The 13,822-nt window shown below is 44.4% G+C and overlaps 1 protein-coding gene across 1 annotated transcript; it reads right to left on the bottom strand.

Moving 5' to 3' along the window:
- Window positions 1-10,285: 10,285 nt before the first annotated feature.
- Window positions 10,286-13,542, bottom strand: LOC308168999 (leucine-rich repeat, immunoglobulin-like domain and transmembrane domain-containing protein 2; the record flags this gene model as incomplete). The annotated part of the gene is made up of 3 exons (XM_080543637.1): window positions 10,286-11,118; window positions 12,063-12,862; window positions 13,433-13,542. 3 exons carry the CDS (start codon window positions 13,540-13,542, stop codon window positions 10,286-10,288), a joined length of 1,743 nt encoding a protein of 580 aa, XP_080399763.1.
- Between the last annotated feature and the right edge of the window lie 280 nt (window positions 13,543-13,822).

The following is a 13,822-nucleotide window of genomic DNA, read 5'->3' as shown; positions in this document are numbered from 1 at the left end:
GAAGCCCCGTAGGGTATTTATTTACAGTGGGGAAAACTGAAAGGAAGAGGCCGGGGGTTTCAACCTGGCGGGCTGGCGGTAGTGGTTGGCGTGGGCTGTGGAGGAACGGAAAAACAAGGTAAGTCTCCACGGTAGGCCAGTACATAAGAAATAGAGAAGTCACAAAAATAGGTACGAGAGCAAAGTTCACGACTAGTAACATAGGATACTTGCCAGGTCATTCTTAGGGAAGAACTGACGATGAGTGAAGGGAAGTCCAGAGTAGATGTAGGCAGAGGGTTGATTGGGAGTGGAGACCAGGTGTGCAGGTTTGGCTGATCATCCAATTAGCGGGGACAAGCCTCACCTGCGGCGGAGAGCACGCTGTGCTCGAGCTGTGGGGGCGGGGGAGGGTGTGTGTGGAGGTGTCATGCCAAATCGTGTGCACTGCCAAATCGTGTGCACGCGTCACGACCTAACGCGTCACGACCAGCTGGCACGCGTCACGACCAGCTGGCGACTGTGACGCGTCAGTCTAGTGTTTTTGAAACCTCCGTTTAGCGAAAAGCTTTAATTTGGCTCTACAAGTGTTAATATGTCATTTTATGAAGTTTTAATATGTTTTCAGGCGAGAAAGTAACCATATATATTCACAAAATGTATCCGGTTTATCAAAATAACCCTTATATCTATCTGATCTGACGGTTTTTTTCACAACGTTATTACTTGTCACTTTAAGCCCAGGAGGGAGTTAGCGATTAGCGATGTTTAGCTTAGCTTAGTTTAACAGAAGTATCTTCACTTTTAACGTGACTTCCCGTGGTCGTAGAGGGCTGGTCGACGGCTTAAAATGACCGTGTAGACCTGTAGACCTTATCCAGCTATAGTCTTGTGTTTCTACCCCGGGCATATCCGGTGTTATTCACGGACAAACACTCATGTTAGAGTGGTCTGATCAGCAGATCATTTTCTCATAAAGTTGCAAACGCAACTCAGCAATTCAACTAAATAAAAAAAATGCGCGTTTCGTTCAAGATCCATTAGAGTAGGACATGTACAGTTATGATAACTACAGTCATATGTAACTTTTGGACTAGTATAGTAGTTGATATTGTAATAAAACGTGCCAATGTCAGACGATGAACAAACACACCACGAGTCCACACTGATTCAGAAAACAGAATAAACTTTATATATAAATACACAACACTTCAGGGGGCTAACGTTTGCAAAAGAACTGTACAGGTTACAATCAGGTATATAATAATAGTTAGGGAGTAACATATCATTCACAAATTCAACAATAATAGAACAGATAAATACACAGATAGCCCTGCTACGTCCTCCGTGAGGGCCCGTTCCCCTGTACATAAGTCCCTGTCCAGCCCTGCTACATCCTCCGTGAGGACCACCTCTACCACATCCTGGTGGTGTGTCTGAGGTGGCGGTGGTGTGTCTGAGGTGGTGGTGGTAGTGGTGTGTCTGAGGTGGTGGTGGTGGTGTGTCTGAGGTGGTGGTGGTGTGTCTGAGGTGGTGGTGGTGTGTCTGAGGTGGTGGTGGAGGGTTGGGGTAACATCTGGGAGGTTAGGGGATAACATCTGGAGGGTTGGGGGTAACATCTGGAGGGTTGGTGGGTAACATCTGGGGGGTTAGGTAACATCACACCAATCAGCTCTCCTGTTGAGGTAAGCAATAACCATCTTGTTAGTGTAAACACACAAACAAGCACAGATATGTACAGTCAAAATAACATTTTGTGAGTAAACACATTTCTAAATAATCCCTATTCAATGTGACTTACCAGTGTACTGGGTGGATGGGGATGAAAGGTAACTGTCCAGATGTAATTTTGTCCAAAACATCTTGGTGCTGTGTGAATGAATGAGCATACATTTAATGTATTAGTAATGAAACAATCAATATGAACATTTAAAAATAACAATGATGTAATTGTGGCTCATACTTGCAGTAGCCTGAGGTAGAGGTGGTCCTCACGGAGGAGGTAGAGGTGGTCCTCACGGAGGATGTGGTAGAGGTGGTCCTCTCTGAGGATGTGGTAGAGGTGGTCCTCACGGAGGATGTGGTAGAGGTGGTCCTCACGGAGGATGTAGCAGGGCTGGACGGGGACTTATGTACAGGGGAACGGGCCCTCACGGAGGACGTAGCAGGGCTATCTGTGTACAATCTGGAAAATACTTAAAAAACAACTTTACAAGCAGTACAAACAAATTCATTAGGAAACATAATATTAATTGACACACAAGACGAATGGAAAAACTTGAAACACCTCCTGCAGGATACCTGAAGCTCTGGTCGGATGGTCCTCCTGCAGATGCAGTGCACACTAACGTCCATAGTGTACACTGACTGGGCCGTGCGTGGACACCGTATGGAGCTGCGGAATGGTTTCAGGTGCTCATACTGAAAGCAGGAAAAGAGGTGCTCACGCATATCAGACTGATCAAATTCCTTGCTTGCTGGGTCCTCACCTCTGCAGCATGTGAGACTGTTCGCAATAGCAAACAGCCCACAGTCTGAGCTGCCTCTCTGCTGCTGGACATCAGGCCACTGCAGAAGGACCTTGGGACCTGAAAAAGAGAGGAGACCTGTTATTTGAGAAATTAACTCCTCGGTCGACCCGTGACCAGCGGAGTCATAAATGTTAACAGTACCTACCTCGCAGTTGATGTTACTTACCGTAACCCAGTGATTTGAACAAACATTTAAAATCTGAACAAACCCCTGGGTTGATGCAGGCACGGAGGAGAGGAGGGAGAGGGACGTTGTGGCGTAGAGGCCTCCTACATGGGGATGTTGAGCCTGTAAAAGAGCCTGAGCATTGTCAATGGAGAGATCATTCAGCCAACAATTGGGAGTCAGAACGAAAGGCCTAAGCACCTCCAACCCGCTACGTAAAGCTGGACAGGCCCGCCCCAGCTGAACATCTGTGATGATGACATCTAGCAGCTGAGATGGTGCCTAAAAAACATAATGATGTTGGGTTAAAGGGACTGTCATGTTACAGTACTCAGCCATTGGAATTTTGATTATTTAAAATGAATGAAGCTAGGATTTTTAAGTGTACCTGAAGTGAGTCCCACTCCGGCTCAGAGTTTAGCGGTTCAGGGTCATCAGAACACACTGGCTCCGGTGGATGGGACACAGCTTTCTGAGTGGGCAGGCAGGCTCGGAATCCTTAAGTCAATCAACAAAACAATTTTAGAATGACATCTTGTGGTAAAAAAAATACAGTTTCACATTACATTAACTTTAAAATGTGAACTGTATGTTACACTTACTCGTCCGCAGAGGCTTCACTGAGGCATAGGGGGTTTTGGTTCCCAGTTGTTGGCCATCCAAGGTCTCCAACTGCACCAAATTGTTGTCCCCAACCTCAGTCACCCTGAAGAAAATATGTATTAATAATGGCAAAATTGGACATCACACATCACCCTCTCATTCTGAATATTCTTAAAAGTCTAACATTTACCGGTACGTAGTTGGCCAGTCTGGGTCCATTGTGCCACCAGGTCTCCCACGTTTCCTCTCATTCTTCTTCAGGACCTCCATGCCCGGGAGGATCTCAAACCGCTTGGTTCCCTTCTTGATCCTCTTCCGGTAGCTTTCCCGCTGTTTCTCCTGGGCCTTCTCCACGTTGAGTCGCACCTTGATCGTTGAAGAAAAAGCGAAGCAGCAGAGATTGTAATTCTCTGTTGTGCAGTATAGCTCTGTATATTGCTGAGGCATTGTTATTGCTTTAGCAGTTACTTAGCATCACTCAGGTGGTTGTTCAGTATATAGTTGTGTAATATCTTTCACCTCGTCAAAGACCTCCTCATCCTTCTCAGCCCTGGCGTGGAGATAGTCTGCAGCGGTGTCTTCATCAATCTCGTCCACCTCCACAAAAGGACGGTCGCCTGTGATCTGAAATGAGAGGCAAATAGAGATACGCAATACATACATTTGCATAGAGTTAGTGTTTTATTTTTTGTTTATATTGAGAATCAATTTGCAAAACAAATTATATATTATAAGAACAATAATATCAAGAGTTGACATACCTCAGAGGACAGCCGTGGCTCCCGACCGTACATCAGGCGGTAGGGCGAGTACTTGGTGGAGGCCTGGACGCTGGTGTTATGTGCGAAAAGGATTAACTTAAGGTTGTCCTCCCACCGTTCCTGGTGCCCATCCAGAGATTTCCCGATAGCCCTCTTGAGTGTTTGATTGGTCCGCTCGTCCAGTCCGTTGGTCTGGGGATGGTAGGCAGAGGTAATCCGGTGCTTCATCCCCCACTTCTCAAACAAAATCTGGTTGACCTAAAAAAGAAAGTAAGACAGAAGTCATTAGTTTTGTCCATACAAGTATGTCCATAACTGTTACAAGATCATATGTTTTAGCAAGTACATGACCTTGTTGCAGAACTCTTTGCCCTGGTCAGTCAGGATGACCTCCGGCACACCATGGGTGTGGAAGATGTCTATCAGGGCCTGGGATGTTGCCACTGCCGTCTTGTCCTAGCAGTGTATACACACAGGATATGGTACTATTATATTAATACTTATAATGTTAATTTTAAGATGAAAATTGGGATACATGGTGATGAACTGTTCAAGTACAATACATTCAAGTATTTTAAAAAGCATGGTCATGATCATTATATTTGAGAAAACAACACTAAACACAGATATAACACACCTGGATAGGAATGGCCTCCACCCACTTGGTGAAGAAATCTGTCGCTGTGAGGCAGTAGCGATTGCTATTCTTGGATGAGGCCTTGAACGGTCCGATGAGGTCCACACCTAGCAAGAAAAATGTGTTGGCATACTCTAACATTGGACAAGCGGAAGTAAAACATTCACACTAAAAGAGCATACTGAAAGAAAGCATGGTGGGAAACAAGTCAAACCCCAAAAAATTAATTGGGATATAAAAGTGTAGAACTCACCAATCATGTACCACGGTGAAACAGGCTTGATGCTCTTCAGCTCAGGGGCTTCAGTCTTCATCTTCTCAAACCTCTGGCAAGCCACGCAGGTACGGACCTTGAAACAATCAGTAAAGTGCAAGTGTAGTATAGGATGCGTAGTGTAGGGTGGGTGTAGGATGGAGAGAGAGAGAGAGAAGGCAGGGTAGGTGTAGGATGGAGAGAGGAGAAGGCAGCGTGGGTGTAGGATGGAGAGAGAGAGAGAAGGCAGGGTAGGTGTAGGATGGAGAGAGAGAGAAGGCAGGGTAGGTGTAGGATGGAGAGAGAGAGAAGGCAGGGTAGGTGTAGGATGGAGAGAGGAGAAGGCAGGGTGGGTGTAGGATGGAGAGAGAGAGAGAAGGCAGGGTGGGTGTAGGATGGAGAGAGAGAGGAGAAGCCTCTCTATGTGTTACCTATGTCCAGTGTACTAGAACCACTCTAACAGGAGTGTTTGTCCGTGAATAACACCGGCTATGCCCGGGGTAGAAACACAAGACTATAGCTGGATAAGGTCTACAGGTCTACACGGTCATTTTAAGCCGTCGACCAGCCCTCTACGACCACGGGAAGTCACGTTAAAAGTGAAGATACTTCTGTTAAACTAAGCTAAGCTAAACATCGCTAATCGCTAACTCCCTCCTGGGCTTAAAGTGACAAGTAATAACGTTGTGAAAAAAACCGTCAGATCAGATAGATATAAGGGTTATTTTGATAAACCGGATACATTTTGTGAATATATATGGTTACTTTCTCGCCTGAAAACATATTAAAACTTCATAAAATGACATATTAACACTTGTAGAGCCAAATTAAAGCTTTTAGCTAAACGGAGGTTTCAAAAACACTAGACTGACGCGTCACAGTCGCCAGCTGGTCGTGACGCGTGCCAGCTGGTCGTGACGCGTTAGGTCGTGACGCGTGCACACGATTTGGCAGTGCACACGATTTGGCATGACAGAGGCCCAGCCGTAACCCCCCCCCCCCCCCCCCCATGGCGATAACATCCCTTCCACCCCCCCCCCCCCCCGCCCATAGTTCTTCATTACACTATATTTGGCATATCATAAAATCATAATAGTACAACAATTACAGGTTACATTCACATACAACACAGTCACTCCATCAACTCTTTTATCTTTTGTATTGCAGAGGTCCATGTTTGAATTGTCCTTTCTTTAGCTCCATGTATTCTGGCTATAGATTGTTCCATGTAGAGTATGTCCAGGAAAGACAGCAGCCATTGTTTACGCGTAAGAGTATGTGGAGGATTCCATCGTAATGCTAACATCTTTTTGGCTGCGGTAAGACCAGCAAATAAAACACGAGACATGGAGGCTGACAGATCCAATGATGAAGTATCATTCAAAATCAACAATCTCGGACAACAAGGTATATGGATCCCCAATAGATTAGATAAAGTGGAAGATGTTAGTTTCCAAAATGCCGCCACCCCAGGACATTCCCAGTACATGTGTAAAAAGGAGCCCACATGTCCGAGTGAACACAGATCACAAATTGAGGAGGGTATGATTTTAATAAGGTGGCGTCTTCTCGGAGTGAGGTATAACCTGTGTAAGAAGTTAAAGTGGATAAGCTTATGATTAGGATTTTTAGATGTGGTATCCAGATTGTCCCAAACAGTCATCCAATTAATTTCCCCATCAGAAAAATCAAGGTCTCTCTCCCATACCTGGTGGACAGCAAGAGGTTTACAGGAAGCTTCTAGTAAACAAGTGTATAATTTAGAGACTAAACCCCTTGTCTGTACTCCCACATCTAACATTGTGTGAAGGTCATGGGTGTATAGAGATTGTCCCCAGGGAACACCATATGCACGCATGGAAGATCTAAGTTGCAGGTAAAGAAAAAATGAGAACCCTGGTAAATTGTAGGTCATACGCAGATCATTAAACATTCTAAGACCCTCATCATTAGAAATGTCAGAAAGAACATGTATACCTTTATCACTCCATTGGGGATATGAAAAGGGAACTTTTCCAGTTAGGAGAGCGAAATTGTTGAAGATAGGAGTATGGGTGTGCCACTTAAACTGAGAGTGAGTAGCCTTCTCTACAGCCAGCCATACTGATAAAAGAGAGGACATTATAGGGCCTAGCTTAGATTTGGATTGTTTAGTAGATAGACCTGAGTACACTAAGGTCTTGTAAGCGGTGAGGGGAGGCCACATTTTCCTCTATCTAACCAGGTTAATTAAATGAAACAGTGGTTTTTATGTACACTCTCAAATTATAACGTGCCGTGTGTTTAGTTATGCTCATAAAATGACTTATCCTAATGTTGACAGTGTGAGTAATGTTGATTTATTTAATTAGGGGCTTGTGTCTTCATTTCAAGTATATCGGGGCACCACCCCCACTATTTGGGAAACCACCCACTATTTGGGAAACTAGGATCTAGGATCTTCTAGATTTGACTGGGATGTCGTTACGAATAACACAATGTTATTAACTATATATTATTAGGCCTAATACATTTCTTCTTCTTTTTTGAAGGTTATTTTTTTCTGAGTGGGGCAGTCCCACTCTTATTTTTATTGGACAAAGATAGTTTAGATAGACAGGAAGGTAAGGAGGAGAACCTCTCACCTCCTCATTCTGTAACACAAATTTCAGGTCAGAGGTGTGGACACTTCTATAGTGTAGGTTTTCCATTTCCGTACTCAGTGTACTGTACTTGTAATGAAGTAGGCTAGTGAAATCATTTCAATTCACAGTATTATTCTACAGCAAATCTACATATCAATGAATTAATCATTATTTTTGATTCCACACAACATTACCGTTCATTACAAAAGCATTTACTTTTTCTATAATCTATTCTAGATGATTCACATGCTTAGCATTCAAATGTATTGATTGTAAGTTGCTTTGGAATAAGGCGTCTGCTAAATGCCAAAAATGTAAATGTAAATGTAAATATTACATCTCTAGCTAGCTAGCTAACAAGCTAACACTTGTTTGGCTAGCTGGTACACACAAACACACTAAAATGGTGCATGCAACATACTGTACAGTATGTTGCATGTTTAGTAGGTCTGCAACAAATGTATTTATTCATTATGTTTTTATCTTTGACAATGTATTTCTTCCTCCCACCATCTCATTAGTTTTGGAGAGGGGTGGCATAATTGTGGTGAGCAGTTTCAGTGGTCTGATAACTGATGCTAACAACGGCTCTATCTACCTTACTCACAAAACAACAAATAACTGTTTGGCTATCCTAAGTAAACAACACAAAATCCTATTATACAACACATGTAACTCACTAAAACTTACCCAAGAACACAGCAGAAGGTCTGTCTGCAGACGACTGTCCCATGAAAGTGAACTGATGTGGAGATCAATGTCTGAAATTCCGTTGTCTTCTTCTTTATCGTCAGATTCGGAGTTCGGAGTTCCCGTTCGGAGTTCCCATTGTGTATAGTCCAATATGAAGGAGTTCATTAATTGCCCACTGTCGATATTTCTGCCTGCTTTTGAAATTCTGTTGATAGCATTAGCGAGAGCTTGAGCCTCCATCTTGTCAACAAACAGGTCCACACTCACACATGGCTCCTTACATACAGCTGGGGTGGGCGTGGCTACACACACTGCCACACTAATACCCCCCACCCGACTTTGCTAACTAACTGTAGGTATTTAGTGAATGTAAAACTGTTGGATATGATATCGAGTGGGTTCTTCATCGCTTACATTTTCATCCTATGCCAAAAACCGGAAAACACATTTTTTTCACAACAAGACTTGTTTTGCTCGATTGCAAGCTTTCACAATTGCCGAGATGCGGACCTTTTAATGAAACCGTGTCACATATGTGCACTGTAGAACGCATAGACCGCTGGACCACTCTAGACCACAGGCCTAATATATTTCTGAACGTCTAATAATCTGATAAAATATAACATTTATGAAATATTACAAGTCTACAGGTCTCAAGCTTTTGTATTTGTTTGTATCACCAGTGAAACACACACACACAGGTACAATTATACCACATTTTATTAAAGAAATTAAATATTCATCGATGGTTACAAAAGGTTATAAGGATAAATAACTGGTTACAAATCTCGCCATTTTTGCAGCTTCAAAATAAAAGTGTGACTTTAAAGATGAATGAAAAGTGATAGGAACACAATATTATCTCTTTTTTTGTTGTTGCTGAAAACAAATACAAATTACCCAACAGAAAGTAACTTTTGATCTTTACAATTTACATATCGATGCAATTACATTAACTTTACACATACCTATTATATTTGTATAAACAGGAATATTTCAATATGTTTCAATCATTTCAAGTCATCTTTGGTACCACTCTACTTGGCATCACATCTAGAATGCAGATCAGGTGAGTTTGAGTCTAAAGCATCTTTGCAGATGTTGCTGGCTCTTTACTGGTGCCAAAGTGGTATGGGGTGTCATCATCAAAAACATCATCATCATCAATCACCTGCATCAGAGTTAAAGAGCCTATTGAAATCCGTAGAGAGCTCTGAAACGTCACCCCATGAGTCTTTGTCCTGCTAAAACTTGAAACAAGCTGCTTGTTTGATCGGCAGGTTTTGACAGTTCACAGACCCATTGATTCCAGAAAGACCTTGGTAAAAAAAAAAAAAAGGAAAAAAGAAAGGTTTCAATAAATACTTGACTGAGTTTGGATTGACTAGAGGAATGACTGTGTGTTTTTCATTGTAATGTTGATGCAAATGTGCATGGTGGTACATGCAACTCTGTAAATTTGACAGTTGACCGTCAGTCATAGTGCCAAACCAAATCTGAGGGGGCAGAAATTCCTTAAGCCTTTATAAAAAAATATATATATGGAATTCATTCAAACTGAAACAAATTGTGCTGCAGCAAACAACATGAATAATCCCAGTCGATCGACTAAATCTGTGTACAGTACCAGCAGGTATTAACAGGAAAAGCTCCCATCGACTGTATCGCTGCTCACTAATTGCCAGCTTCCTACCCTGCCTTGTCATCGTACGTGGGGGAGGATTGGGAGAGAGACATGAGGTTTGGGCGGTGCAGGGGGCAGGGCAAGTGCAGATATTATAATCTGCTTTTAAAACTGGTGCTCTTTCATATTGTATGCATTTAAGTAGATCCAGCGGTTACGTAAGGGTTAGGGTTGTTCCTGTGGTGAGGCTGGGTCAGGCTAACAAGCTGGCCACCATGGCAACTATCCCTTACCAACCATGGCTGTCCTGATCTGCACACTGTTAACAGTAATAATTACTTAAGTATTTTCTCCAGCAACACCTTCTTTTACCCCCTTTCTTTTCTTTTCTTTCTTTTTTTTTTTTAACTCCAGTTAGTACAGCTCAGCTGTGAGCCTGGAGTGGTCACCTTTGACCTTCTGCAACCTGTCTTCAGACCTCCTCCGCACCTTCCTGTCCTCGCTGGAGTCCTTTTTACACAGGCCTTCGTCGCTGGCCGCCTGCAGGCTGTCGAAGGTCCCCTGCCTCTCCCCTACGCCAGTCCCTGACATGTCCGCCCCTCTTCTCCGGCTCCTCCGCAGCTCGATGAGCCTCTCCAAGCAGTTGAGCTTGGCGTCCGTGGTGCAGGCGTACATCCCCGCGGGGACCGCCAGCACCATGGCACACACCACCACCACGATCTGGATTAGCTTCGCCCTCTGCTCCAGCTCGTTGACGTCGCTCCCCGTCACAAACACCACGCACTGGCCCTGGCTCGTCGTCCGCGGCGACTGGCTCTTGACGGCGACGCAGATGGCGTACTTGGTGGCCGGCGTCAGGTCCGACACGGAGTAGGAGTTGATGCCCGGGCCGACGTGGACCGTCTCCTTCTTGGGGTCGTCGACGCGGCCGAAGTGGACGGTGAACCAGGTCTCCGAGGGGCGCTCGGTGTGGGCGTACCAGGCCACGGTGACGCCGTAGACCGTCTGCCTGGTGATGCGCACGTCCACGTAGACGCTCTCCTCGGCCACGGCGGGGGCGCCGGGGTGGGGGTAGAGGGAGGGCGGCCAGAGGACCTCGGGGGAGCGGACGTCCAGGATAACACTGACGTCAGAGCTGCCGAGGAAGTTGTTGGCTGTGCAGGTGTAGAGGCCGCGGTCCTCCAGGCGCAGGGCGGGGATCACCAGCCTGGAGCAGATTGTGTCCTTGTCCGCTCGCTCCTGGAACTCTGGATGGATGGGGGAGATGTAGATTTATATAGAGAATATAGAGAATTTACATTTACATTTACATCTTTTGGCATTTAGCAGACGCCTTATTCCAAAGCGACTTGCAATCGATACATTTCACTAAGCAAGTGAATCTTCAATTCACCAGTCGTAGCAGGAAGAGTAATCTAGCTCAGGCCAGGGGCCATTGGCAGTCGTCTTGATAGAAGAAGAAAGAAATACGTTATTATTATTATTATTATTATTATTGATTTTTTAAACACTGGAGAAACAGTACAAGAGGGGAAGTAGAAATCGTAGAAATCCTAGATTAGATTAGATTAGATTAGATTAGATTCAACTTTATTGTCATTGCAGAGTACAAGTGCCATACAACAAAATGCAGTTTAGCATCCAACCAAAAGTGCAAATAGTCATAAAAGAACATGATATAAAATAAAACATGACAATGAGTGATAGGTAAGTGTACAATACACAGTATTGCATGGGGGGGCGCCCCGGGCCGATGTAAAAGTTGGATGGGGGGCGCATTATAAATAAAATTAACATTAACATTAACATTAACAGTATGTGCAGAGGTAGTATTGTAAACATCAGTTTAGTTTAGAGTTATATTCAGTTATGAGCTATGTACAGTTATGAGCTATGAGGGAAGGGGGATAGATATATGTATAATTTGTTTTTAATTGTGATTTTACCCTGCAATGTAGTTACTTATTATTATTATTATTATTATTGTGTTTTTTTTGTATCCGAATTCTGCAATGTCAATGGCATCATGAGGGTGTGTATGTGCATCATGAGGGTGTGTATGTGTGTCATGAGGGTGTGGGCATCAAGCCATCAGTGCATACAGCACATGGCTGTTATTTAAGCATCTAATTTACACACACGGTATCTGAAGTGTAAAGATAAACATGTGAGATCAGACTAAAACCCTTACCGTGAAATCCTCTTATTAATTTCAGGCCATATGTCCACCACACCACGGGGTCTGGCCGGGCCTTGGCCAAACAGCTGAGGGTGAGGTTAGCTCCCAGCGGCATGGTGAGGTTGGTAGCTGGGATGGAGGCCACAGGCTTCACGCAGGTCTTCAGCTCGACCTCGTGGAAGAATTTCCCGGCTCTGACGTTAGGCCCAGAGCAGGTCAGGTAGGAGTTCATCAGGATAACCGGGGAGCTGAGAGACCGGATGAACTCCACGAAGCCCTTGAGGCGACAGTCGCACAGCCACGCGTTGTCGTGGAGGGCCAGCACCACATTAGGTACGACCCCCCCGGTCGACTCCCCCTCCTCGCCATCTCCGCTCTGTATTTTTTGGTACACAGCCCAGTTCAGGAAAACGTCCTTGGAAACGACCGTAAGCTGATTGAAGGATAAGTCTAAGTACGTCAGGCCCGGTAACGATTTCAGCGCGTTTTCGGGTAGCGCGTCGATGCGGTTGTGCTTGAGGTCCAGTATCTTCAGGGCGGGGGTGTCCTCGAAGGCTGTCCACGGTACCGACCGCAGCTTGTTGCCCTGCAGGCGCAGTTCCGCCAAGTTCCCCAGACCCTCCAAACTCTTCACATCCATCAGGGTGATGTCATTGAAATTGAGCCACAAGTGTTCCAAGGCGGTCGTTTTGGAGAAGGCACCGCGGGGTATCTCCGTGAAGTGTGATCTCTCTATTCGGATCTTTGTCACGTCTTCGGGTATGTGTTTTGGTATGCCCTCGAACGGGCTGTCCTCCATACATACCAGCGAACTATAAATAGAGGAAAAACACTCAAGTCACAATTCTGTTTGGGGTCTTCTTTCTTTTCTAGGCTACACTGTGTTCCATTCTATATTTATGATCAAACAAAATGGAACAACAATCACGTTAACAGACAGCATACGTTCTGTTTTAATTGAGAAATGTATGATTTCTGAAGTTCTAATAGCCCTATTTAAGTTTTATTGAAGAAAAACAGACTACAGGTCGTTTATGTATTCATAATCATCCATGCGAGGTTGCTTTGTCATCCGAGACACCAACTGTACTTACTGACACAATAACAGTATAATAACAATATCATATATCTGTACATACCTATGGCTTGCACTATGCACTATTGCACATCTTACTGTACATACTTTGCCTCTGTCTGGACATAATGGCTTGCACTATACACTATTGTACTATATGGCTGGATGCTAAATGCATTTCGTTGTCACTGTACTTGTACTATGCCAATGACAATGAAATTGAATCTGAATCTGAATCTGAATAACTTTCGTTCGACGTGGTCATGGATAGAGAGAGACATGGATAGAGCCAACAGGCGACGCTTACCTCCCATGACGGTCCGTCACACAGCTGCATCCGCGTAAACATTGCGCACGTATTTGGTGCGCTTGAATAAACGCCAACACTATGACTACTACGCTATGAAATGTGTCCATATCCCTTCAAAAAGTCACGAACCGTGCGGTGTGTTCAGGGCATGTCCTCCGCCAGAGAAAACAGAGAAAGCCTATTAGCTTTAATCCTTGACGCACTTAAGAGACACAAGGTAACACCTAGTCCTAATGCGACCACCGTTAACACCGTGTGTCTGCGCTGGGCAGGTAGACTTAACACCTTGACGCGTTCTTAATCAGCCTAACTCCACTGGAAAGAAACTAACTCTGCATTAATAGAAGGATAGAAAATAGACCGTAGGTTTGGATTAAGGGCACAGAT

This window comes from Nansenia antarctica (genome assembly GCF_963989245.1).
Source record: "Nansenia antarctica genome assembly, chromosome: 12".
NCBI classification, from domain to species: domain Eukaryota; kingdom Metazoa; phylum Chordata; class Actinopteri; order Argentiniformes; family Microstomatidae; genus Nansenia; species Nansenia antarctica.
Note: the sequence above shows the minus strand (reverse complement) of the source record. Positions and strands in the feature narration are given on the sequence as shown.